At 39.7% G+C, this 25,208-nt stretch overlaps 1 protein-coding gene across 1 annotated transcript in view; it reads right to left on the bottom strand.

The window, feature by feature from the left end:
- Nucleotides 1-9,937: 9,937 nt before the first annotated feature.
- The window catches only part of MMP2 (matrix metallopeptidase 2), a gene marked incomplete at both ends in the record, with an annotated part of 34,324 nt that continues 19,053 nt past the window's right edge, over nt 9,938-25,208 (bottom strand). Inside the window, 6 exons of the mRNA XM_079541627.1 lie at nt 9,938-10,041; nt 11,292-11,401; nt 15,019-15,178; nt 16,996-17,132; nt 22,339-22,492; nt 24,192-24,347. Of these exons, the coding sequence (XP_079397753.1) occupies nt 9,938-10,041; nt 11,292-11,401; nt 15,019-15,178; nt 16,996-17,132; nt 22,339-22,492; nt 24,192-24,347 (821 nt within the window). The remainder of the gene's footprint in view (nt 10,042-11,291; nt 11,402-15,018; nt 15,179-16,995; nt 17,133-22,338; nt 22,493-24,191; nt 24,348-25,208) is intronic.

Below are 25,208 nucleotides of genomic sequence, written 5' to 3'. Positions count from 1 at the left end.
AATAAGAGAACCTTGCACGCTGGTAAACTGTAAGTATGTTTGCAAATAGCCACCAGGACTGAGGTACTGATAAAACATGTTAATAGAATGTACCCATTTCATCTGGGAAATGAAGGCATCTTACTGATGTAGATTAGGTCACGATGGATATTAGAAACTGGGAGAGAATAGATTAATCTGTGTGAGAGGGAACTACTTAGAGGCATTCTTCAGCTCCAAATAATGAAATGCCATAGAAACACAGTTACATTTCTGTTCATTGACAAACGTGCTGCAGTAAAGAGCCTACCAGGAGCATGCTTTGAATTGATTTTCTATCATGATAACTGTGTGAAATGTGCCCAAATGCTGGAGTGGAGTTCAGTAGTTCAGTCTATAGTATGTTATCTGTTACCTCATCTGTGACGTTTCTTCGGGTGATTTTCTTTTCTTTTCTTGCATAAAAAGCAGAAAGATGACCTTTGCATTTCCTCCCTAGTAATAAGGTAGTTCATCTTCAAGTTTTGAGCTGCTTGAGTATTTACGTTATCCTGTCAATAATTCATTAATCTTGGCATTTCTGTGATGCTTCAAATGTTGCCGTCTACCTAAGTGCAGGGACAGCTGCATGGTTTCAGAGGAAGGGCTGCTTCCCCATAGGATCCATGGCCGAGTGATGGACAGGGTGGGGCAACACTGGGAAGACGAGGCCAATAGTGGCTTCCCAAAGAAGAAACAGCCATCATGTCTATGGAGATCACCACGTGGCTGCTGCTTTAGGGCGCTGATGCACTCTGCCATTTACAGTATCCTCACTCATGGCCTCTGTATGTTTTGGTTAACCCTCTGGAGCGACTGGCCTGTAACTCTGGAGTTTTGTTTTGAATCCAAAACTGTGTTGGCACTGCCTGCCCTCATCTGTTCTCCAAGATGTGTGTAGGGGTGTGAGTGAGTGTGCAGCAGCCATCAATTGCTGCAGCTCCGTTCCAAGGCACAGCCTGCTTAAATCTCTCTTCTCCAGGCTGAGCATTGGTCACACTAGTCATGTGCCAAAATCTCTATTAAACAAACAAACAAAAACCAAAACCCCTTTGGAATTGGTTTGGAAGGCCAATTCTAGAGTGAACTAATCAGTATCATATGTTGAATTATGCTTGGGTAGACGACCGGTTAACATTACATTTAGGCGGTGTCTGTTTAAAACATAGTTTAACAGCGTGCACGTTTGGAAGAACAACTAGAGATAGTGGGTTGGAATACAAACAGCGCATGGCTGGGACACTGCTGAGACGCAGAGTTTTAGTGGCAGCACGCCGTGCCGCTCCACAGACCCGCTTTGCTCCTCGGGCTGGCAGGCGGCGCTGCGGGCCGTACCTCCCACGAGGAGGAAATGCCTGCAGCCGCTTTCAGCCCCTCCCCGCCCTCTCCTGGCTGGGGGCTGCGGGGTGTTGGATGCCGTTGCTGCTTTGGCGTGAGCGGCTGGGTACCGAAATGAGCAGGGGAGGGGAGCGAGCTGGGGGAAACGCTTCCCCTGCGTGGGTATGGAGTGTATATGGGGCTGTATGGGAGGGTCGTGGAAGGCGGTGCGACCGTTTTCCCTCTCTTTAAAGCGATGTCTTTGTAAATGCCTTTTCACGCTTATTCCCAACAAAATATGCTTTCCTTTTAATGTTCTAAATACCCTTTGTCTTCCTCAATAGCTTGGTACTACCCCAAAATCACCGACACAAAGAGAACAAAATCCTGCAAGCCCGCTGCTTGGCAGCCCCTGGCAGTGCAGGCGCGTCGGAGGGACGCAGCCGTTCCGGGCTCTGAGGCTCGCTGCGTTCCGGGCGCCGCGCTGGCCGTGCAGTGACCCGCTGCAGCCTGCGAGCGGCAGCGTTCGCCCAGGTACCGGCCTCGGGCTCCGGCTCAGCTGGAAGCCGCGCGTCGGCTGAAATATTTGAACATCACTCTTGTTTTTCCGAATGTTTGTATGCGACAGCCTGCGTGCTGAGTCTGGATATAAAATGAAGCTAGAAGCGATGCTGTGTCAACTGCAGTAGTTCTCCGTCGGTCTGCTCTAAACCCATCAATTGTTGTAAGGATGCTTCTCTGCACTGCAAAAGCTTTTCTGTTGTTGAACTTCGGGGACGCTTGCAGTTTACATATACACTTCATAAGTGTCCTTCTGAATGAGCTGCCTGCCTTGGGATTATATGTAGGGGTCTAGGACGATGCCAGTTATTTCCAAGCTTAAGAAAAAGGCTCTTCAAGTTGAATGAACTTCAGTTATATTCTTTCCTCAGTAACTTTTGCAGAAGTTCCTATGGTATTTTCACAGTGGGCTACACTAAGGTCAGCTTGTGCCATAGTTATTCAGGTCATACTCTTTTATTTAAATATGATTCTTAAGAATTTTAGCATTGGCAAGCAAGGGAGCTACATTATTTGTAAGGATACAGGTATTAAATCATTGTGGCTGTTTCTTGGGGCTACTTCTTTACCCACTGCAGTTACTTTAACGATAGATCTTCTCAAAGAGAAAATTAAGTAGAAGTTTTGAGTAGTTTGCTAACCGTGTATGGTATGTAGCACATTCCATGTATACCTGAGAACAGCATTTTTTGTTGGTCTGTTTGGGGTGATTTTCATTTTTGCAATACTAAAATTTATTCCCATTAAAAGTGTGAAGCTCAGGAGGGTCCTTTTTCTCATAAAATTTTGATTAGGAAATGTGGGAAGGTGGTTTTCCTATGAGGCTGCATTATGCTGAGGAAGGAATATGGAGCTTGCAGTCTGGATTCTTTTACTGCACTGAGAGACCTATGCACATAGCTACTGAAGTGTTTAGTCAGGATTCATTCTATACTTACACAGGAGGTATTAATCACTGTCTTTAATTTCTGAAGTAGAGAAATCAGTACCAATTCAATATGTGAGAAGAACTGGTTAATTTCAGAAATGAACAACTAATTTGGTGTTGTGTCATGTATGTTCTTAAGCCCAGGTTCTGTAAAGCATAGCATTTGCCATCAGTGAGTAAAGTACTAATGAAGAAGAATTCAATATTCCTAAGAGAGATGAGGAAGGTGAGTTAGTCTTAATGTTTACTTGTAAGGTTGAAAAAGGAGAGAAAGGATGCGTTCCCTTGACTCTTGAGCACTTCAGCTTCATAAAAGGAAAGAAGAAATCCCCATGAATTCAGAACATCACTGTGTGCGTGCAACAGCCTTTGAATAAACACAGAGTTTTCTCAGGAATACTAAAAGCTGCCAGTGTGCCCCAGAAACATAATATATTTTAACAATATTTGTTATGATTATAGTTTTAATTTCCAGAGGCCACATCTAGTTTTGCACGGCTGGAATTTATGGAGCAGAACTTTTGAAGGACTAGGATTATTTAAAAAGAAATATTTTCATTTTTCACACACAGAGGCTCTGTGAGGTTACAAAATCCACAAACCTTTCAATTTTGGGAGTATTCTTTCCTGTGTTTGCAGGAACTTTTCACATTCCTGAATCCAGTTACGGGATTTTCCTCCTAATTGAATCCAGACTTAACTCTGGAGTTACGTATTTTGTCAATTAGTGCAAATAAGTTCTCCGAAGTTATTTAGTGAGTGCAAATAGTTCTACTTAGCACTGCCTGCAGTGCTGTGTCTCCAGTGTATTTTGTCACATTCAAGCAAAGTGTGCTGGGACTTTCATGCTTCTAAGTTTTCCGAGAAAGTCACACTGGCCTGGTTAATTGCAAAGTATCATCAGCAGTTCAGCTTAACTGTTTTTCAGGTTGCTTTTTGAATGGTGGTTTAGCAACAGAATTCATTGTGTAACTTTTGTTCTTGGTGTTCCCTGTTGTGTGGCTCCCAGTAGGCAGCACTGTGCTGGTAGAAGCTGTGACTGGACCAAGGCAGTCTAGGATACTTGGGGCCTGCTCTCCAGAGATGTCTGGTAAGGAAGGATGTCTGGGGGACATGTTCCCTTCTGGGATGTTGGGAACAAGTTGTATGGAACCCTTTTCTCCAAAATGATGTGTTTCTTTCTTTGTAGCATGACAGGATTCCTTTGCACATGCAAAAGCCAGAGGAAACTATGGTTGCTTGGGTTGTTTGACATCATCTGGGCCAACTTCGCAGCTACCAGTGTGTTGTTTGGTTTTGTTTGTTTGATTTCCTCCTGCTTTAAGAAAAGTGGACTTCAAATGTACAGTCTCAAGCCAGACTTGATAGAAAAACTCTTCTCAAAGAGGGAAAAAAAAATTGTTTCTTTTATGTTGTGGGAGGTTAGTATTGCACAGCTGCAAAACCACTTGTGCGCAGAACTGTTGGTGTTACCTTCACAGCTGGAAAAGTGATGGTATAGACAAAGGCACTGAGTGATGTCAGATTGCCAGGCAAGCTTCCCACTGTGGACAGGAAGAGTGCTGCAGAGTTTCACCCTGCCTGTCCAGTTCTGTTTGCTATTTTAATCTGTTGTGAGAACTGATAAATGCTTTTGCATGGCTTGGTTATTAGCCCTAAACGACTTAAGCTTTCAACAGGTTAAAATCCACCACATTGTTTATTTCATGAGTGAATAAAGATCTGATAGAATTATCACCAGTCCATGTTTGATAGCTTTCTGGATGGATTGGTGAGTGGGGCTTTCAATAATGTAATGCGAAGGATTGCTAAGACAGTAGAAAAATTAATTGTGTTTATTGTACTGAAGGTGATCTGATAGGAATACAATCTGCAGGTGTCTATGAGACTGGTGTGTAGCTATTATCTGTGATTGCAGAGATCCCAAATAAAGGATTTATGATGATGTGTTCATATTGCTCCAAATTTTTGATTATTTACTAGGAAAAGAAAACTTGCTTTGCACTTCCCTGCTAAAATCAGCTCATGCATGCTATTGTCATCTTCATGTGGAAATGTTCACTCCTCTTCAGATCCCAAACATGAGGAATGGTGGATCCAGCTCTTTACTATGTTCTCACCTCTAAAAGTCAGTTGGGATTGCAATGTAAAGAAGAAATGCAGATTCAGATCTTGATATCAGAAGCGCAGAAGTTGTCAGTTCATTAGTGACTTCAGCTGTGATTTCATACGATGATCTTGTAGATTTTTGCTCAAGTTTTTTTATGCTTGGTTATGTTTTAGAAAAGCATGCTTGCCTCAAAATCATTTGTATATCGTTTGTATGATATGCTGTATTTATTGCAGATAAAGTGAGGAGTACCTACTGGGAGCATGACTGTGGTGAAAAGCATCAGTATATGCTAAAGAGTAAATGGTTTTAAAAAGGATATAAAGTAGACTTGTTTAGAAGTCTTCAGTTTAATGTAACCACATCAGTATGTGTGATGATGTATAGAATAGCCAAAAATAAGGTGGCAAAATAGCTAGATACCTTCTGGGCGTTTTATAAAATGCTATGGGGTTAAGCAGGAAGTGATCATGTGGGTTAGTTTAGGCTAATCTGCAGTTTTTTGGCTCCTAAATATTTTAGAACATGTGACCTAAATCCTGATGTGCTATTGATTTCCTATGCCTGTAGCAGATTTTCCGTGAGATTTAGATAAAATAAGTGTCTAAGCCCACTATACCTAATTTCTCTGTTTTCTGCAACACTGTTGTAGTTATTTTAGATGCTAATATTTCAGACACACCGACATTTCTTGCTGTCTGTTTACCAGGCATTGCATGTCCACTTAAAATTTTGAACTTCTGCTTAATACAATTACACCATATTTAAATGAATACTGCATATATTAAATATTTCTATAAATGCCTATGTATATTTACTAAGAGAAATATATAATAAATGAAGTTATAGTTTAAATGATTACATGGCTTTCCAGCTCAAACACTTTTTAGGTTGTAGGTACTTTGTTATACCAAACTATCACTGAAAGGTAGACTGTGTAGCATTTATTGATAGCCAAGGGAGTACTGGGATTGAAATGAAAAAGCTCTATTTAATAATGTTCTGGTTTCACTTAAGATACAAATACAGCAAATCAAGCATGGACCCTACCAGTCCTGCTACCAATTTCCTATTTTTTTCCATCCATAATACATAATATCCATGTAAAAATAGTCCTCAAATAGTGGGAAGTTGCCCTCTTTCTTTAAAAGATTAAGAGTTAGAGCACAGAGCACAGTTAGAAAGCAGAATGAATTCTTCCTTCTATACTCAAGGCTTGCCTCTGCATAAATTACTTTGGCTTGGCTTCCTAATGCAATAGTCAGCTGCTGTCCTGTGGCAGTGGGCTCTGCTGTGGTGAGATCCAGTGCAGGACAAATAGAGGGACTTGGAAAGGAGAACAATGGAGAGAGACAGTGGCCAGAATCGTCTATTATAAATTCAACCACAGGAGAAATAATGTCTCCATGACTTAACTGACTGTGATGTGACAATGGGTGGAAAACCTATGGTTGAATTTCCTAATTCTTTGGCTAGCAGTGATCAGAAACTTGTTGCAATCAAGGCACCCACTCTCCATTGTTGTCTAGTCTCCAAATACAGAATGCAGAGCTGCTTTCTAGCTTCAGCCCTTTTGGCAGCAGTGTTATGGTGGTTGTAACGGGCATGGGGAAGACTGAATAAGGCTGTGAGGCAGTCCATGGTTAAAGCAGTGTTTACAAACCCCCCAAATAAGCCCACTCAGCTTAATACTGTGAATTCCTGTCTGGTAGAAGAGGAGACCACCTCCAGATAACTCCAGGAACGTGCTGCCAAGCTCCAGGCTAATACAGATTAAAAGAATTATCCTCTTAATTTTTTAAGTTTATTTTGGCGGTATTCTGAAGTTTTTAACTGTCCAAGTGAGTTAGTCACTCAGGAGTAATTCTGAGAAACCTAGAGGAAAGCACTGGGCAATAACAGAGAGCAGAAAGCTCATGAGATTTGTTTTGTCATCCTCCAGTTCATCGTGCAGACAGTCTGCAGCAGGGTTAGCAGAGGAAACATGGAACTGTAGTGACATGCAGTCTTTCATTCTTATCTTCTCAGAGTGGTTTGTTGATTGTCTGTTAGTCTGAGCATGGGCAAGTTGGCTGAAGTGTTAGAAGTGTAACAGCAATCTGGGCATTTGCAAAAAGAGGTGAAAGGATGATCCTGAGGCTCTATCAGCAGGCTGTGAGGATAAAGCTTTCCTAGTGTTTGTTAAGCTGATGCAGAAGCTGCTGTGTCCTGTTGAATGGCTGCACACTCAGTTACTGTGGCTATGGATAAGTAAACTCCCAAGTCTTGAAATCTTGAATTCTTGGTTGTTATCTCCAGCACTGCTCCCATGGAAGAACACATACTTTAGATTTCAGGAATACGTTTCTTTTGTACAGAATATGGTGTATTTTATGAGGAAGTTTTGTGCTGAGCGGGTTACTGAAGTTGACTGGCATTTAGTTGTTTTCTTTTTCCCACTGTCATATTGGTATGCCGTTTTTGCTTTCACTTGTGTTTTAAATGGTAGTGCCAGAGGGATATATATTATAAGTAATAGCACATGAGGCAAGCTCTGCTATTGCAGAAACTTTCTTGGCAGCTTTTGAGATGCTTCCAGTTCTGCTCGACCCTCCCTTATATTTCTGTCAATCTCAGAGTCACTGTTTTTTGTTGGTTTGGGAGGATTGTTTCAATTCCATATTTCTGTCATTCCTACAATTTGCTACCTTGAAATACCTTAGTGCTCAGAGCTTTCTATATGACCAGTCTGGAGCAGACTGCTTCTGCAGGTAGACATCTCTCCACTTGCAGAGATCCCACAGCACCCAGTGCCTGGTCATTTGTTGGTTTAGCCTCTTCCAAACTCAGAAGGATGTTCTTTCATTCTCTCTTTGCTGCTAAAAACATGCATGCTTATGCTTGTAAGTAGAACTAATTTGTTTAAAATCAGCCCAAAGGATGTACTTTCTTCTGATTTACAGAACAGCACTGTTGCTGTTAATTGCTTACATTTACAGGTAATTATTGCCCTGTTAAGTCATGACAAAATAGCAGGAAGAAAATGCATCTTAAACAAAAAATAGTGTTAGTGAGTTACAAAATATAACGCGTGATTCTTAGTTCAGACTGCTGTTTAAATTGTGGCATTTCACTGCCTTTTATGTGTTGTGACAGAATGGTTACTAAACCACTGCCCTTTACTCCACTGGATTGGAGCTGTCCTACTGAGTGCACTGGACCTGTCCTGGGAGTAACTGGTGGAAAATTTCCTTCAGCTCAAGGAACAACAGCTGTTGACTGTGTTGCAGGACTAATTGGGAAGGCTACAGAGAAGAAGGATTCTCAGGAGACAGCTATCTTTGCTTTTGGCATTGGTGAAAATAGTAATGGTTCATCTGCGTGATAGTTCTCTGCAAGTAGATTTATGTCTGGATAGTATGCAGTGCAGATTATTTGGCAAATGCAACCAGTTTAGAAGCAGTATCTTCTCAGAATACAGTTGGAAAAAACGACAAACAGAAAAACACAATAAAACCCACCCACAAAACAACAGTAAAAACAGTCCTTTAGTTATAAAAGGGAAGCACTGAGTGTGAAGAGGACATCAGCTATAAACTGATTATTAGCTGATTACTAGGCAGTTTTATGATCTCAGTGAACTCAGAGACATGTTGAGAATGTCTCTCACTGAGAGAGCCCCGTGGAGCTGGGTTGACCACATGCACGATGCAACCTATATCTGTGTGAAATGCTTCGTGTTCATGAAGCTAGTTAAGCTCCAAACAGTGTTGGCTCCATGTGCAGAGTAAAGGTTTAAGTCTCTGTTTCTCCAATTTATGTTCACTGTAAGATATGCATACAATTTGTATTCTGATTGTATCTTTCTATGTTGTGGTGGGGTAGCCTGCTGATAAAGAAGGAAGAGTGTGGATAATAGGCTGTAAACTGTTCTGAAAAGGCAGAGGGCTTTGTAGTGATAGAAAAGCTAACCTAAATTTCTAAATAAATCCAGTACACAGTTATATCCTATATTACTCATCCCTCGATAGCTATTTCACTGTAATGTATTTCTGAATTTCTAATTCCAAATGATACAAGGAGGCACAGCCATGAGAAGTGTTGGCAGTGTAATTTAATTTTATTTGTATCGTTGGCATTTCATGTTTGGGACATTGTTTTCTGAATTTATTTTTACTTTTTTTTAAATGAGAAACATTCCATCAAATGTGAAAAGAACTCCTTCTGTTCCCAATGCATAAGCAGAAAGCCTAACCAAACAAAAACTCAATATTATAAAGAACAGAAAAATAAAACAAGGTAAACAGTAATACTTGACTTCTGTGTATAATGCATTGACTTAAAAAATCTGAGTCATTCTGTCTGTATAGACAAGTTATAGAGTAGTAACAAAGTGCAGGAAGCAAATTGCTAAGTTGAACTAAGGTTTTAAAATAGAAAGTACTTTAAAACAATACTTTAATACAGTTTCTTGCCATGATTCCATCATGCATCAATACAAATCAAATCCCGAGGCAACCTGTGCCTTTGACAGTCTTTCTGTATCATTATGTAAATAAATGGAAGTAATGATCAAACTCGCAAGAGGGTTAAAAACATTAAGACAAACCATCTATTTATAAAAGAGTTGTATTAAAAAAAAATTAAAAAAATCAAAGTGCACTGCTGGTACATCTTACTTGAGGCTATTTGAGATGTATCTAACACAGGGGCCTGATCCAGTCTCCAATGATTTCAATGCTTTCTTCAAGCACCAGGGAAAGAAAGAACCGTGCATGTTCTGTTACTAGCATTGCTACGACTAGCACAAAAACTGAAAAACTGTACCAGAATACATACGTAAACATCTTTTGTATGGTGAGGAGGCAAACACTTTTAAATTATCAGATGTGTACAGTACTGGTACTTAATGTTTTGGTGCCAGTACCAGACTGGTCCAGTAATTGACATTCAGATCTATTTCTAATTACAGATAAGGTATATAACAAGAAAGTAAATATTTGGTTATTAATATATTCTACAGTTCAGCAACCCAACCAGTCAGAACTTATCTTGCCAATTTTAACAATCTTCAAACTCTTATCTTCCATTTGTAGATAGTACTGGTCTTTGAAAAAGTAGGTGTACCCTGTGAAGGTAAACAGAACGATACACTCAATCAACTATAGAGCACAAAATCTTTGATCAAAGCTTTTTTGTTTAATTTCACAAATCTTAATGAACTACAGGAGCTATTTCCTGAAATATTTACACACAATAAAAATGTATTTTGTTTTTTAAAACCACTCTGTGAGCCAGAACTTCCCAGGCAGAAATATTTGCTGGCAAAATTGATGTTGAAACTGTAATCAAGTTGGAACTCGTGAGGTCTGTGATGCTTCCAGATATTGACACTTATCTGAGCAACATAAGAGGCCATGCAAAACCTTGGGCCAAGCTCTCGGCTGCAATTGATAGGATAAAATAAAGAAATAAATGAAGATTGGGAAGTGGGGGAAGGAAAATGCCACCTGTTTGTGTCTGTGATCAAGGGAGTATCATGCTCTAGTTGTGTCTGTGCCACAAGAGGATGATGCAGAAATGGTGCTGGGTCTGCATGCCTGAAGGGTAGTCAAGAAGTTGGGAAACTTTCAAGCAGCTGGGCCTGGCCTGATCGTGGCCTTTGGCAATAAGACATCCTGTGCCTTAGGTGCTGGAAGGCAGAAGCCACTTATTTGTTCTCAAGCTATAAGAGATAAAGAGTTCTCCTGCAAGCTGCTTTTCCCCATGCCAAAATTGATGTCCAATTGTCACAGATTCAAATGCAGGTTTTCTTTAGTTTTTCAAAGTGACTCCATTATGGGTAGCTCTTCATTTATGTAACAGCCTGACATTTGTGTAGGAGGTTTCTAGGTCAAAACAGCATATGGATGGAAAGCACCTGAACAAGTCATATATGGCCTTATTATGGCTGTTACTATTGTTAAGAAAATAGAAGGAAAGAATAGGGGTAAAATTCTCCTAAAGGCTGTTTCTTGCCTTGTTAATATTTGCACAGTATTCAGTGTAATGGAAGTAACTGATAGAAATTGATTAAATTGAAATTAAGTAAGCTTTGTTAAAAGAGATATTAGGGAAACTATTATTACTTGTTTGGATAAAAAAATTCCAGGGGAAGTTGTGTTCTGTAAATGTTTCATTTCAAAAAGCTTAAGCTGTGATCAGTAGGATGTAGTTATCAACTGATGTTCAGTGGAAAAATATAAAGTTTGAATTAGAAGCCTGCAAATCTGAATGGCAATTTGGCTCTTATTTATGGACCACAAGAAATTGAAGTATCCAGTAATGTCACAGGAGGCCAATAAAAGAGTTAGTGACTTAAATAAGACGATAGCTTACCGCTGTCAGTGAGACCCAGGACAGCATCGAGGTTATCTGGAACTCCGTTCCAAGAATCCGCAATGAATTTTGGGGATGCAAGCTCCATTTTTTTCTTCTCTTCATTGTACCTGAAGTGAATTATATTCATACATTACAAATCTGTACTTAATGTAGGAATTTTACAGATCTGTACTTAGTGTAGAAATGTAACTTAATTTTGCAGGGAGTCCTCCTGTGACTGTGCAAAGCAATCCAATGGAAATGATAACTGAGATTGTAACACTATTTCCATTTCATTGTCCTTACTCCTGATAAACGTTACACCCTGTGAAATCTCTTCTTCTGGAAACGCAGCTCTCACTGAACTGAGACTTTGCTTAGCAAAACATTTTTCACAAGCATAGCTTCAAAATGCCAAATTCCAGGGAAGACGGCTTTTCAAGCAGCAACCAATATGTGCAGGTTTTAATGTGGGTTTAAAAACAATCCTACTTGAAATTTTATGCTTGTACACCACTTGATTGATGGATTGTTACTAAATTACAAATTACCTTCCTTAACTTTTCATTTAAAAACTCTATTATTTTCACACAGTTCTTTTTCTCTTTGTGACAGTCAGTAGATAAAAGCCATGTTAAAAAATATATTCATCTCTTTGAAAAACACAATGGTTTTCACACTGTGCTTTGAAGATAAAACCTCATCTGAAGCAAATCCACACAACTTCAATAAATCTTGTAGCTGAAGTCCTGCAGAAGTGAGTGGGCCTGCATGTATCTGCAGCTGCAGATGATCAGGGGTTCTGCAGAAGGTGCTTCCCCCTTTTTCTGACTTAAAGTTTGGAGTCGGTGCTGAGTTTGAAAGGTGGAGTTGCCTCAGGGAGCAGTGACACAGGATGTAGTTTGGCTTCCAATGCATACGAAGCCTCAGTCACTCTAGCAGCATCTCTTCAAACCCAGCAGATTTCAGAGAGGTTGTCTGTGGCTAACACTGGAGGGAGGAAAGTGTGTATGGTGTGTATGATCTTTCTGTTTTTGGTCACCTTTCCCTCATTACCACCTGGAGGTACTTGGTTTGTATCCCATGGTACGCTGCTACAAATGAGCAGCATCTTGGTTAAAAATGATTTGTGCAATTAATTTAAATTACTTCCTGTGTTTTCTTTGGATATTTAAAGAAAATCCAGTTATTGCTACGTAGCTTTAAAACTTCAGGTGTGGAACCTGAGCCAGCTTCTCTTCCTCTGCCTCACATAACTTCACTTTGCTCAATAATATTGTTATAATAACACTCAAACAGCTTGGGGCTGGAGGAAAATCCATTTAAAGCAAGCGTGATAATAGCAAGGAGGGTATTATGGTATGTCACTATTTCGATTCTGTGGCAGAGTCCTTGTATAAAATAAAAAAGATTCAAATGTTATTGAATCTGTTAGATGTATTTTTTCCTCAAATATTTTGATTTCATCTTTAAACAGATACAGATCATCTCAGATTATTCTTATTTCTTAATAAATTATGCATTTTGCAGTGACTGCAGTTGATAAGGTACTTTGAGAGGAATACAGTCTGTGGCTAGAATGATGAATTACCTGGGGGCCCTGGAGTACAGTTAATCAAAACAATGTTTGATATAGACCAGCAGTTTTGCTAACTCATTGTCTGTAGCTCTTTTTAGGAATTGCAAGTACTGCAAATGACTGTATTAAAACTGCCTGAATTCATTTAACAAGATGATCTCTGCAACATTATAAAGTGAGTAAGATCTTTAGCTTTTAAGTTTTCATTTTTCCTAGAGGTAATGGATAAGAATCTTCGAAGTAATCCCAGAGGCATGGAATTGCAGGGGTTGGAAGGGATCTCAAGAGATCATTGAGTCCGGTCTCTCTGCTAAAGCAGTTCCTTACAGTAGGTTGCACAGGTGGACATCCAGACAGGTTTTGAATCTCTGTGGAAAGAGATTCCACAGCCTCTCTGGGCAACCTGTTCCAGTGCTCTGTCATAATGTTATGATTAATGGGCAGTTGTGAAATATGTTATTTACTTACGGGAATCCCCAGCCAATAGGCTATAAAAAAGACAGTACTCCAATTTGATGATAATATGAAATTAATGTTTATGGAAAATGGACTCTGTTATACTTTCTTTTATATTTTTATATAGATTGTGTCTCAGAAAGGACTCCTATCTTGTGAATCTTTTCATGGTTAACGTTTCTGTTTTGTAACTTTTCTCTATGTTGTCAGTTTATGAGTGGTTCAACGTTCTGCCCTTTGCTTAATGGTTGCATTCCTAGAGTGAAGTCCTGTTTCAGGAAGAGATCTCTGATAGTGAATGTTGAAGTTAGTGTTTCTGTTCTGGTCTCACCCTGTTCTGATGGGCAGCACCCAGTTCCTCAAAGCACCAAAGTGTCTGCTTTTTAAAATGATCTTTTGTGCCACATCTTCCTAGTGATTAAGATACTGACATTCTGTTGAATACATTTAGTACACACTTTGTCAGGCACAATCTAGGATGTCTATTTCAAACACATTAATCTTTGCACATTTTGAAGACATTTCTTTCCTCATCTCTGTCTGATATCTTTCCTGCACAGTGTGTTTTTGCAGCAGGTTACTGGCCAGCTCGATTGCAGTCTGGGCGCCCTGAAATACTTACATACTTAGATAAATGTAGTTCAATACCCAGGTTGCTGTATAACCTTAGGCAAGTCCATGCATCTTGTTTCCTTCCTTAGAAATAGGCCCTTGCTAGCCTTACTTACCTAAAACATGAAGCCTCTGGTGAAATTGTTGATGGTTATACTAACACAATTAGATCCCATACTGATTAGGGTGTTTAGTCTCCATCGCAATCCAAGAATTCTTTTGATAATAAAATGGCATAAGAGCTTAGTTGATAGTTACATCATATTTTGCATCTTAGACAGTCTTTTGAACAGGAGACCTACCCCAAATATACATGTAAAGACTTTTGTGAATATTTGTGGTCTTACTTGCAACAGAGCTTCCCTGAGATGTACTGGAAACATGAAAAAGATGGCAAAGATGGTCAAAACAAATAGAAGCCTAGATTTTTCCCAAAGTACTAACAGACTTTTTGCGGTTTGTTCAGATCTCCTCAGTGCCAATTCTATTAGTAGACAGATGCATTAGTGACTGGTACATCAACTGCCAATGGGCCTGCAGTCATCTGCAGCGTGTTTTATTAGTCACAGGTTGTTGTTTCTTTCGCATGCAGCGCCTTCAAACCTTTTGGCTTAGTGCAAGAATTTCGAAGGCAATCCAGTTTTTAGTTTCAGGTGGCTGATGATCACCCCAGTGTTTAGGAAGTCCTTTCAGAGCTCTCTCCCACCAGATTTGGACTGACTGTGGAGACATTGTGCCCCTCTTAAGAGCTGGGACTGACCGGAGTGACTGGTCAGACACAGGGCTTGAGGGGGATAAGTTGTTAGTGGGGGGCAGACTGATATGGACACTCAGATCTCTTGGAAGCTGTTAGCTCAATTACATGCTAACCTACTGCTACCATAAGGAAGCTCTCTCTTGGCCATATCTCTCAGGTCAGCATCCTCTCTCACCACCCTTGCTCAACTCCACTGTCAGTGCTGTCCCAGCAGCCCTCATTTTGAGTTGGCCAGGGATGAAAACGATCAGCTTAATTCTTGCCTCCCAAACCTGAATGTGCATTCAACACTAGAGATACAGTTTTGTCTAACAGCATACCACCCCTTCCATGTCTCTTACTTCCAGTATCTGTCTCCAGAGAAAATATATGTCTTCTTGTTTCTGCCCCAGTTGAAGACTGCATCAACGCGTTGCACATCGGGGGGTAGTCCCAGGCTGGTGAGTTTCTTTGGATAGCCCCTATCCAGGTTGCTGGCTGTATAAACCCAGTACTCATTTCCTAAGAAAGGGAAAAAACAAACTGCTTTTAATAAGGTACATAGGAATATTTCTTCTTTTATACTTGGATATGGCAGTTTTCATTGTGCTAATTGTACTACTAGTCTTTGTAGTATTTTTCTGTCTGCGACAGAAAAAATTAAAGTCAATTAGAGTACTAAATTAGAGTGCAGATGTACTGAGATCACAATTTCTGTTTTTGCCTCTCAGTAAAATGTATCATTTCAGTGTGCTTTTGCTTCCTATTTCTTGTCTGTTTCATTTTTCTGAGCTCTGAGCCAAAGAGATTGCCAGATGTACAGCTCCTTAAAAAGAAAGAAAGAAAAAAAAAGTATAGTTGGAGTGTTGTAAAACAAATAGTTACTATATGGTAATCTGTGTTATCACACACTGTTAACCAGACTTGGATCAACATGGATCAAATGCAGAAACTCATGCTCATCCTGTTTGTTTTATTCAGCAATTTGTCTCCTTGGTTTGTTTTCTTCAGCAACTTTATTGAGCTGTTACCAGGAGGTTTTTGCCCAGAATTCATATTTGTGTTGTCTTTTTTGTCATATGACACTTTCTAATTTCTCTCCAAATACGTTGTGGTGGAAGAGGTCTATTTCTACATTCCTTACATAGATTTGTAACTTAGTAAATACCTAATAAGATTCACTGAAAGCCATGGAAAGACTGGTTCATGAAAGGAGATTTCCTGGATTCTGTGATACAGATAGTGGGAAGGAAAGTATTTAATATAAGAAAACTATGAAGTGTAGCACTTGAGCTCCTGAGCAGTTGCCACTTCAGAAGCAAAGGAGGGTCTCACTCACAAGCATTTTGAGATAGTTAAGTTACAGGCCACTTTCAAACCAGTCTTTGATGGTCTCAAGAGTTCTTATTTAAAGCAGGTTAGTTATATTTCTTTTCCTGGAAAATATAGTGAAAGGGAGAGAGATGCACATGTAATAGGGTTATGTGTAGTATACCCAACTTTTAAAGCGTTTTGACTTGGCTGAAATAAAACATCTTAAAGCTTTTTTTCTCTCATGTAAACTAAAGGAAATAGCCTTTGAGATATATGGAATAGATTACCATTACTCTTTTCCGTCCCGTACAGAAAATGTACAGGAGCGTGGGCCATGTGGTTTTTATATGTTTGGAGATGTTTAGTCATGTTTTTGGTAGATACTGGAGCCTAGTTTTTGCTGGCTCAGTTTTTCATAGAGCCTCCCAGCTCTGCTAAGTTGGCTGGTACAGCTGAACCATACGTGTGACTCCAGATGGCCAGAGCAGTGCTGCAGTGCTGCCTGATCTCCTCCTCTGGTGCAGGCAGCGAGCACGGCCCCTTTGTCCTCTGCTGGTGAGCCACCAAGGCAGATCCTTGGATGCCAGAGTAGAAGTCAGTGTTTGGCAAAGGAGAAGAGGAGGAGAAGCATGGGAACAAAAGATGTAATATTCCCAAGCAACATGCACAGAGACAATAGCTTATCATGAGAGGAAACAGAAAGAAAACATAGGAATGGTCGTTGGGTGGCTTTGTGTATGAAGCAATAACTGTGGTTTAGTCCTGCTTATTGTTGAATGCTTCTTTCTGGGTGCTGCTGGCTCCCTTTTGCTGTAATGGGGGCTGTATGCTGTTCGGAGCCTTTCAGATGCAGCTTTTGTTGCGATGTCCTCAGCACAGGATATTTGATATCTGCCATCCATACCCGCTGGCTATGCTTACTCTCAGCAGGCTGTTCCCTGGCCCAGTTACAACTCAGAGGAACCTGAACTTCAATGCAGCATTTATGCAAATGCGTAATTATATTTTAAAACTAAAAGCAGTACCTGCGAAAAATATAGCCTTCTCATCCTGAGGGGACTCGTAGACAGCATCGATTTTCTCTGGTAGATCAGGCCAGAACGTAGCAACAAGAAGAGGACCTGTGGGTTTTCCTCGAGGGTTTACAGTCCTCCACATGAATCTGAGCAGAACACAGAATAGTACGAGGTTTACAATGAACTAATTCACCAGCACATCTGTTTCTCATCATTTCTGGCAAAGGCCACATGTGCATGTATACACGTACATGCACACACGTTAGCAGCAGCACACACTTATAATTGCTTTCCTGCAGTGGCTGCAAAACCAAATCATTTAGAAATGTATTGCTAAAACAGTTGCATAATAAGTTGCAAGCTGGACTGCAGACTACATTGCTTATGCTGATTGCTTTGGAGTACATGTTGCTTTTTGCATCAGAACAAAATGTATTCTGTGCTTTGATTATACAAATAAACTCATTTACAGAGCATTTAAACTATTAGAGCTCTCCTGCTGTTGTGTGTGGAGCAGATGGATGAGCATTTGACAAAAGCAGAGATCGGCGTTCCATGGATTGCTCTTGCAATTACTATTGTAGTGACTAGAGGTTCAAATTTATCAGTGATGTATCAGTCTGCTTGGAAGTGAGCTTGGCAGTAAAAGAAACTGCTAGCTCTAAAAATGCTCATTAGAGAAATGCAGAGGATAATTTATTGGATATTTTCTGTGTAAGTAGGATCACCGTTTGAGTTAAACTTTAAAAAGCTGTAATTATCTTCAAATGGCAAAGCTTTATGCTGAGGGCCTTTGGTACTCAAAATGGCACTGCCATTTCCTCCTCCACAGAACAAGCAGCTTTTTTCCTCAGCAAAATAGAAGTTTTGCCATTGTCATAAAATGAAGAATCAGCAGGCTTGTGGAATCATTCTTGCCCCAAGCCTGTCGCTATGAAATTCTCAGGTCAAGCAGCTTTCGCTATTATTTTGTTGCCAAAGATCAAGGTGCTACTGGCATACGATTTTTTTGCAGAGAATAAGTTATCATTACCCATTCCTAACCAGAATAATTAAACCTTTCAGAACCCTAGGAGCTGAAAGTGATTTATTTATATATTTTAATCCAAAACTTGGAGAATCACTCCTAAATGCGTGTGATAAATTCCTGTGTTTTTATTAACAGACATTTGACTGTGAACAAACAGTATTAGCTAGGACAAATAAATCATTTTGAAATGCATCTGCAAGTATAATTAGTTGCCATGTACTGAATTAAGATAATGTTTGAAATGAGGAACAGTGCAGCTGGCAAAGTGCATTGTTTTTTCTCTCTCCATTAAAAATATATATTAATTAAATCACACATATGGTACTAATAATTAATGTAGTAATAAGTCAATTCAATCTCATTTTGCAAGCACAGATGTATTTTTAGTGTATACAAAAATATATCAGCATATCTCATAATCTTCTGTTTAGAAAAGAGGAGAAAAACAAGGTGTTTAATTACTCTTAGGACAGTTTTAAAGTGCATGTAAAATACTGTAAAAGGTAATGATAAAATGTATTTTGTGCATCTTGTTTTAGACAGAAAATTAGATCTAATATGATATAAAATGAAAATCCACATAACAAATCTTTCCAACACTGCATTCATAAAAGTAGCTCCTTTAAGAATGCAGGTTATAGGATTCTTAGTCTAATTCTGATTTATGGCTGAGTCAGCACTAATAATTGCTATCTGCACGAGTTCCAAACTTTTTAGAGCCAATGGAGACTTGAACACAGGAGCTTTTCTTAAAGCACACATTTTGAGGGACTCGTTGGAATGGTGAGGTTTTCTCTTGGAAAGGGAAACTTGGTCGAAGTTGTATTTCCTTTTGTTTTTGGATTGAGTAAGAAGTGTTTTTATTTCTACTCCTCTTATTGAGGAAATGGTGGAAATACTTCTTTGGCTTTCTCATTTCTCTTTGAAAATTGTGAAATGTTTAAATTAATTCATGTTAAATTTTAATATTAGATATATAGACATTTCATACTTCTTTATGCTCAGTATTTTACATTCTACTGTAACACAATATTTGCCATCATTACTTGTACTGTTACTATTATATGCAGTTATATAGAGAGACCAAATTGGCGGGTTGTAGTCAAACATTCTGGTTGCTTTGAAAATACTGTCCCAGTGAAAGGCTCAGTGGTTCTCTGTGTATTCCCATTTGTTTATTTGGTTTGAGATGCGATTTGAAGGAAAAGGAAAAATTATTTTTTGAAAGAATTCATCTGATCTGATCTCCTTTTTTGCTACTTGCCCCTTACGGCTATGTGAGAGCTGGGATCATTTTTGGGAATCATAGAAGTCACATGACAAAAGAGACATTTTGTTTTTTGAATTCCAAAAGTGAATCATAATGTTGCTTGCCCGATATTTTGAAAGCCGTAAGACTGACAGGCAAATCTGTTCCAGAGCAAAACAATTAAACAATTGTCTGCTTTTGCTGAATGTTAGATCAGGAGTGAGGCAGATGAACAGACTGTCTTGTATTTGCATAGTTCTTTGACCAACTGGGTCTGAATGCAAAATGCTTCTATTTTGTTCAGATTACAAAGAGTAGTGAATTGCTCTGCTGATTTAGAAATTGATTTAAAATTGTTCTTTGCTGAATCAAGCCTTGTGTGGTTACTGCTTCACAACAGCAGAAGTGAGGTGGAGGTCCTTGCTGAAAGCCAAAGCCCACAGGTGAGCCAAAGGATGCTGTGGAACTTGTAAGGATTATTACTGCTCTGAGAATGTGTTTTTGTTTTTGAAAGCACTGAGCTGAGGTGAATACTTTAGCTCTCTCAGTATGCTAACAGAAGGGAACACTTTTTTTTGGCAAACTTGTTAGGCTATGGTGCTGAGGCCAGCTCTGTAGCTTACTGGAGGAAGGGTCCAGAGCTGGCTTTCTGTGAAGCTGGCTTTCTGTGAAGCTGGCCTGTTGGTAGAGTGGGACCATTTCTTGGCCAAGCAGGGGCTATTTCTAGCCATTACAGATGACTGGCTTGTAAGGAGCCTGCAGCTGCAAGAGTCTGCTCAGTACAGAAGGTATTGCACTCAGCCCCCTGGATGTAATGAACAAATCCTTTTTGCTTATAGTAGTTGTAATACAAATGGGGAACATTAATAATTCCCAGTTACAATGACATAATCACAGCCTCTGCATTGCTGAAACTGAAAGCATTCAGTAAAGGTTATTTTTGATTTGTTGACAATCTGTCAAGGAGCAAAGAAAATGTGAGTTTCAGTGTGTTGGTCTGAGATACTTGTATGTTTATATATGCAAGGAAATGATGTTTGATTTGAGCATACACACTGAAAATACACAGTCCTAGATCTTTGGTTGCTTTGGAAGAATGTTCTCAGCAACTGAGGATGAATGAATCAACCAGGCATTGATTTATGGAAGGGAAAGTAGAGCTTTAGAGTATTTCAAGCGCGGTGATGCCAAGTCTCATAGTCTTTAGGAGATGCTCTTCATTGCTGAGCAGCTGGGTAATACAGGGCCTGGCAAAGGCAGTGGAAGCTGCAGCTGTGCAGCTGCCTCGTTTTCCTGCCACATATCAGGAATTTGTTCTTTTGGACCAAAAAGGCCTCTTGTGTCTTCTGCTGTGGAGCCTTTGCACTCATGAAGCCTGTTCTAATCATCAGTGTCTTTGATGTGTAATTATGGCAGCTGTGTGCCACATAACAGTATTATTTAATGACTTTGGACTAAACCATCCAAGGACAGTTTTGCTGGCAGATTTCCATAACTGTGTCTATGTGCACATGGGAGAAAAACAGACCCTCTTTGGACCAGGCCATTGTAATGCCTACACTCAAGTTTTGCTTAAACATTGTCTCTGTGAGAGAGGAGGCATTGCAGATTATTGTCACCAGTTCTGGATAGAGTTCTGTTGAGACGTGTTCAGATTGGAAATGTTCCCGGAATCAGATTTGAATCTTTTCTCTGGAGTGCAGATTATGTGGAATGAAATAAGGAAGGATAGTGCCTCCACAACTGTACTCAGCTGAAAGTAATGGGATTTCCAGTGCTGAGTTACTATCCTTGTAGAAACATTCAGAAATGTTTTATAGGGAGTGAATCCTTTTTTGGCAGGTAATAGTCTGCATAATGCATCTCTTCCATTGCTAATTTTGTGATTAACATTACAGAATGGGAAATCTCTTCAGATGTGGGAGGGGGGTCAGATATTGTGTAAACATTTAGAAGTTGGGATATGTTTCCCAGCTCCTTGACACTTTTGACCTGGTTGCAACTCTGTAGAAGCCTGCAGAGACACCAAGATTAATTTTAGCTCTCCAGTCTGTAAAGTTGGGCTGAAGATACCATAAGAACAAGATCTTTTTTTCTTGAGGTAAACTTGCATTTTGCTCAGGTTTTGGTTATGACTAGTACCACCCCAGCTTGGCATGAATATTCCCAGTGCAGACAGAAGCCATAAGTTAAAAATCATTTAAAAATCATTAAAACAATTGAGGTTGAAAGTTCCAGAATCTCAAAGTTCTTTGAGAGTAGCTCTAAGAGAAGATGAATTTATTTCAAAATCATTGCTCATGTGAGCTACCTCATTTGGCTGTAATTACAAACAACCTTTTGGACATGAAGGTGACTGGGAGTAGTCAGCATGGACCAACCTTCTGTGATGAAATGACTGGCATGGTGAATGGGGGGAAGAGACTCCATAAAGGTTTTTGGCACTGTCTCTGTTAAGATTCTCATAAAGAAGCTGGTGAAGCATGAGCTAGGTAAGCAGTCAGTGAGGTGGACTGAAGACTGGCTGAAGAGCAGGCCCTGGAGGGTGTGATCAGTGGTATGATGTCTGTTTGGAGGTCAGTCGCTGCGGGTGTACCTCAAGGGACAGTACTGGATCTAGCACTGTTCAGCATCTTTGTTAATGGCCTAGATGAAGGGACAGCGTGTCCTCAGAAAGCGTGCTGGTGGTAGAAAACTGAGAGGGCTACCTGGAGCTGCCATCCAGGGGAACCTCAACAAGCAGCAGAAGCAGGCTGACAGGTCCTCATGCAGTTACACAATGGGCTGGGAAGCCCTGCACACTGGAAGGTGTAACAGCCCCAAGCACCACTACTTTCTGGTGAGGCGAAGTCCTGGTGAACACTGGTCTGACAGTGAGCCAGCAGTGTGCAGGAGGCTGCATTATCTAATCATAACAAGAGAATGTGCCATTTCTTTCTCCTAGGAGTTGATGAGGACATGTTGCTATCTCTGAGCATACAGAAGAAATAAATGTGTACTTAATTATAACTTCCTAGACTCTGATCAACTCTGATACTTCAGATGCCATCAGTAAGCAATTTATCTCACTTACCTGTCTTTGAAGAAAAATATTTCTCCTCTAATTTGTGCGACTCCATCAAATACAATGTCGTGCTTGCAGAGCTCTGGAGTGACAGGTCCAAGGGTGGGACGTGGTCCTGGCCCTGGTCCTGGCCCTGGTCCGGGTTCCACATCAGGTGATACTTCTGCAAGAGTGAACAGAGGGATGCTGGGTGTTCTACTATGTAATGCAGTGCTGCATCCGTAACAGAGGTCGTGAATGATCATAATTAATACAAGGGAATAGCTTTGAGAAAGATTCTGAAGAGCAAAAAAGTCTAATGAAGTCTTATAAAGAAGGGTGGCTGTGTCCAGGTGAGAAGGCCTTAGCTTCCAGTCCTGTCTGAATGTGCTGTGATGCCATTTGAGACACTGCACCTAGCTGTGTCTGTTGTCTTTGTCTGTCTGTCTAAGCAAAAGGTCCAGGGTTGACTATGAATTTGAATGTTATCATTACATTTTTTATTATAGTGACTTGTAGAATGAAGAGAAATGCACCTTGAAGTCCTTCTATTCAGAATTCTTTGCAACTCAGCTGAGAGAGGCATCAAAATGGATTTTTCTTCTTTTTACAAGTGCTATTATTTTGCAGATTATAAAGATGAATTTTGAGTAATTTGTGTATGGTGCCTGTGTCTTTAACACTAAGGAAAACGTGCTTTTCAGAACATGCTCTTTGCTGCCTGGTTTGTTCTTTATTTTCTGTTGTTATGAGGCTTACCCTAGACATCAGACTGATCAACTTTGTTAAACACTATGTGCGAGTGGCTGATTTGAGGTAACAGCAATGGAAGAATTATTTTTTTTCCAAAAAGTTATTTTATATAGAATGCAGTTTGTCTAAGTATTATTTCAAAGTGTTATTAAAAGAACCATCATAGTTTTGTCTTGGCTTTTGATGTAACTGGAGAGCAGTGGGTTAAATTCTGAGCTCTATCAATGACATGCTGGGTGAGTTCAGGAAATTCACTTAACCTTGCCCACATCTCAATTCTTAGTGTTAATTAAAGCAACTAAGAACAAAACAAGAAAAGAGTTTAATCTGTTTTTTGACAAAGAAGGTCTCATGTGGAAATCATTTTGATGTACCCTTATAATAATTTCTGAGGTCCTGAGTGCTATGCCATGTAGTCATAGGAAGGTATCCTGGTAGAAAAGTATGAAGTGCAGAAAGAGAAATGAAATGCATTTTTCTAGACTGCTTAATTGACTGTAGGATATTTTTGCCTCCGCAGGGAGGAAAATGGATAAAAGATGGGCCTTCAATCAAAATTATTTCTATGCATTTTACTAAGTGTCTGTGAAAAAAGTAATGAATTTTAAAGATATACCAGCATAAAAGTACTTATCTGTGAGCCTTCCAAATTTGTTTACACACAGCTGTAATCTCCCACACATTATCTGCAAATGTTATTGTGACTACATAACTTGAGTAGCGGGAAGTCAATGTGAACTCTTTTCCAGCTGGGACAGGAAACAAACTCTTGCCCTTGTGGGGAAGGGTTGTGAGCCGGGAAGATCAGGGTTGTGTAGACAAAAACACCCACATCAGATATTTCAAGATAGAGGAAAACACAGCATTTCATTGTCTTGGAAAGCCATTTGTCAGGGGGTTTTGGAGGCTCTTGTTATTGCAATAAATTTAATGACTCCTCATCCTTAAATTGTGATATTTGTTTAAAGTAAGATCCCTGGTAGTAATATGGAGCAACCCGGGAAAGAAACAGAGGAAGTTTCTGGCATTTGTGATATTGTGCATTGTCATCTACTGCGAGTTCTGAGACCCAAAACTCAACCTGTGCTCCATACATTCCTGATGAATTCTGCTGATGAGGGACAACTTACCATATAGCTCCTGGATCCCCTTAATGTCATCCTGAGAAAGTCGGAAGTTCTTGGTGTAGGTGTAGATTGGTGCCATCAGAGCTCCAGGGTCCTCCGAGTGCTCTAATCCCATAGCGTGGCCAAATTCATGGGCAGCAACCAAGAAGAGACTGTATCCTGGATAACACAGCAAGTTAGTATCAGCTGCCTTGTATCTAAATAAAAAGGCACCATGCAGGTTAGTCTCTGTTTTGTTTTCCTCGCCATTTGTCAAAAGTCTCCCAATCCTAAACAAAATAGTTAGCATTTACAGCCTCCAAATACGTATGTCATACATAGATCTAGAATGGTATTTCAGGAGAGTCTAAAACCTCTTCTACAGCTGATGTTGCTGGAGTTTCGCATGTATCTTTGAACACAGTCAATCTTAATACCTCCTTGAAACAAGAAAGTGTAATAAATAAAATCGTATTTTTTAAGCACAGAAGAATTAAACTTGCAATCTAAATTCCAAATCATGAAAGTCTCAAACAGGTCATGTGTCTAAACGAAGCCTGAATCAGCCCTGTTGTACCAAAGACTAAGTTTTAAAAAATCTTTTGTCATTGGAACATTTTTTGTCAGTTATGTCCAAGCAGTCTCTAAAATGTGGCATTTGTTTTCCTTCTAAAAGAAAAAAGGAAAATAATCAAAAACCTGAATGTAGCACTTGTTTGTAGATGTGTAAAATGCTGTTTATATCATTTAATTTTATCAATGTTACAAAGAAGGGCAAGGATTAACACAATTAACTTTCAATACTTGTATTCACTATATAAACTTAGCAGAGCTCTCCAATTCCCAGTAGTCTTTTTTTTTCCCTTTCATCTCTGGCAATATCTGTTCCAAATGGATTCATTTTTTACATTTAGTGTTTGTTCCTGATTTGACTGGCATTGGAGTCTCATTCCTGTATAATGAGAGAAATACTACATAATGAGCTATACTACAGTACATGCGGATATTAAATTTGAGGGAAAATTTGGTCATGGAATAAAA

Source organism: Tetrao urogallus (genome assembly GCF_951394365.1).
Source record: "Tetrao urogallus genome assembly, chromosome: 12".
Classification (NCBI taxonomy): Eukaryota; Metazoa; Chordata; class Aves; order Galliformes; family Phasianidae; genus Tetrao; species Tetrao urogallus.
The sequence above is the reverse complement of the archived record's forward strand: the minus strand, read 5'-3'. Positions and strand labels throughout refer to the sequence as shown.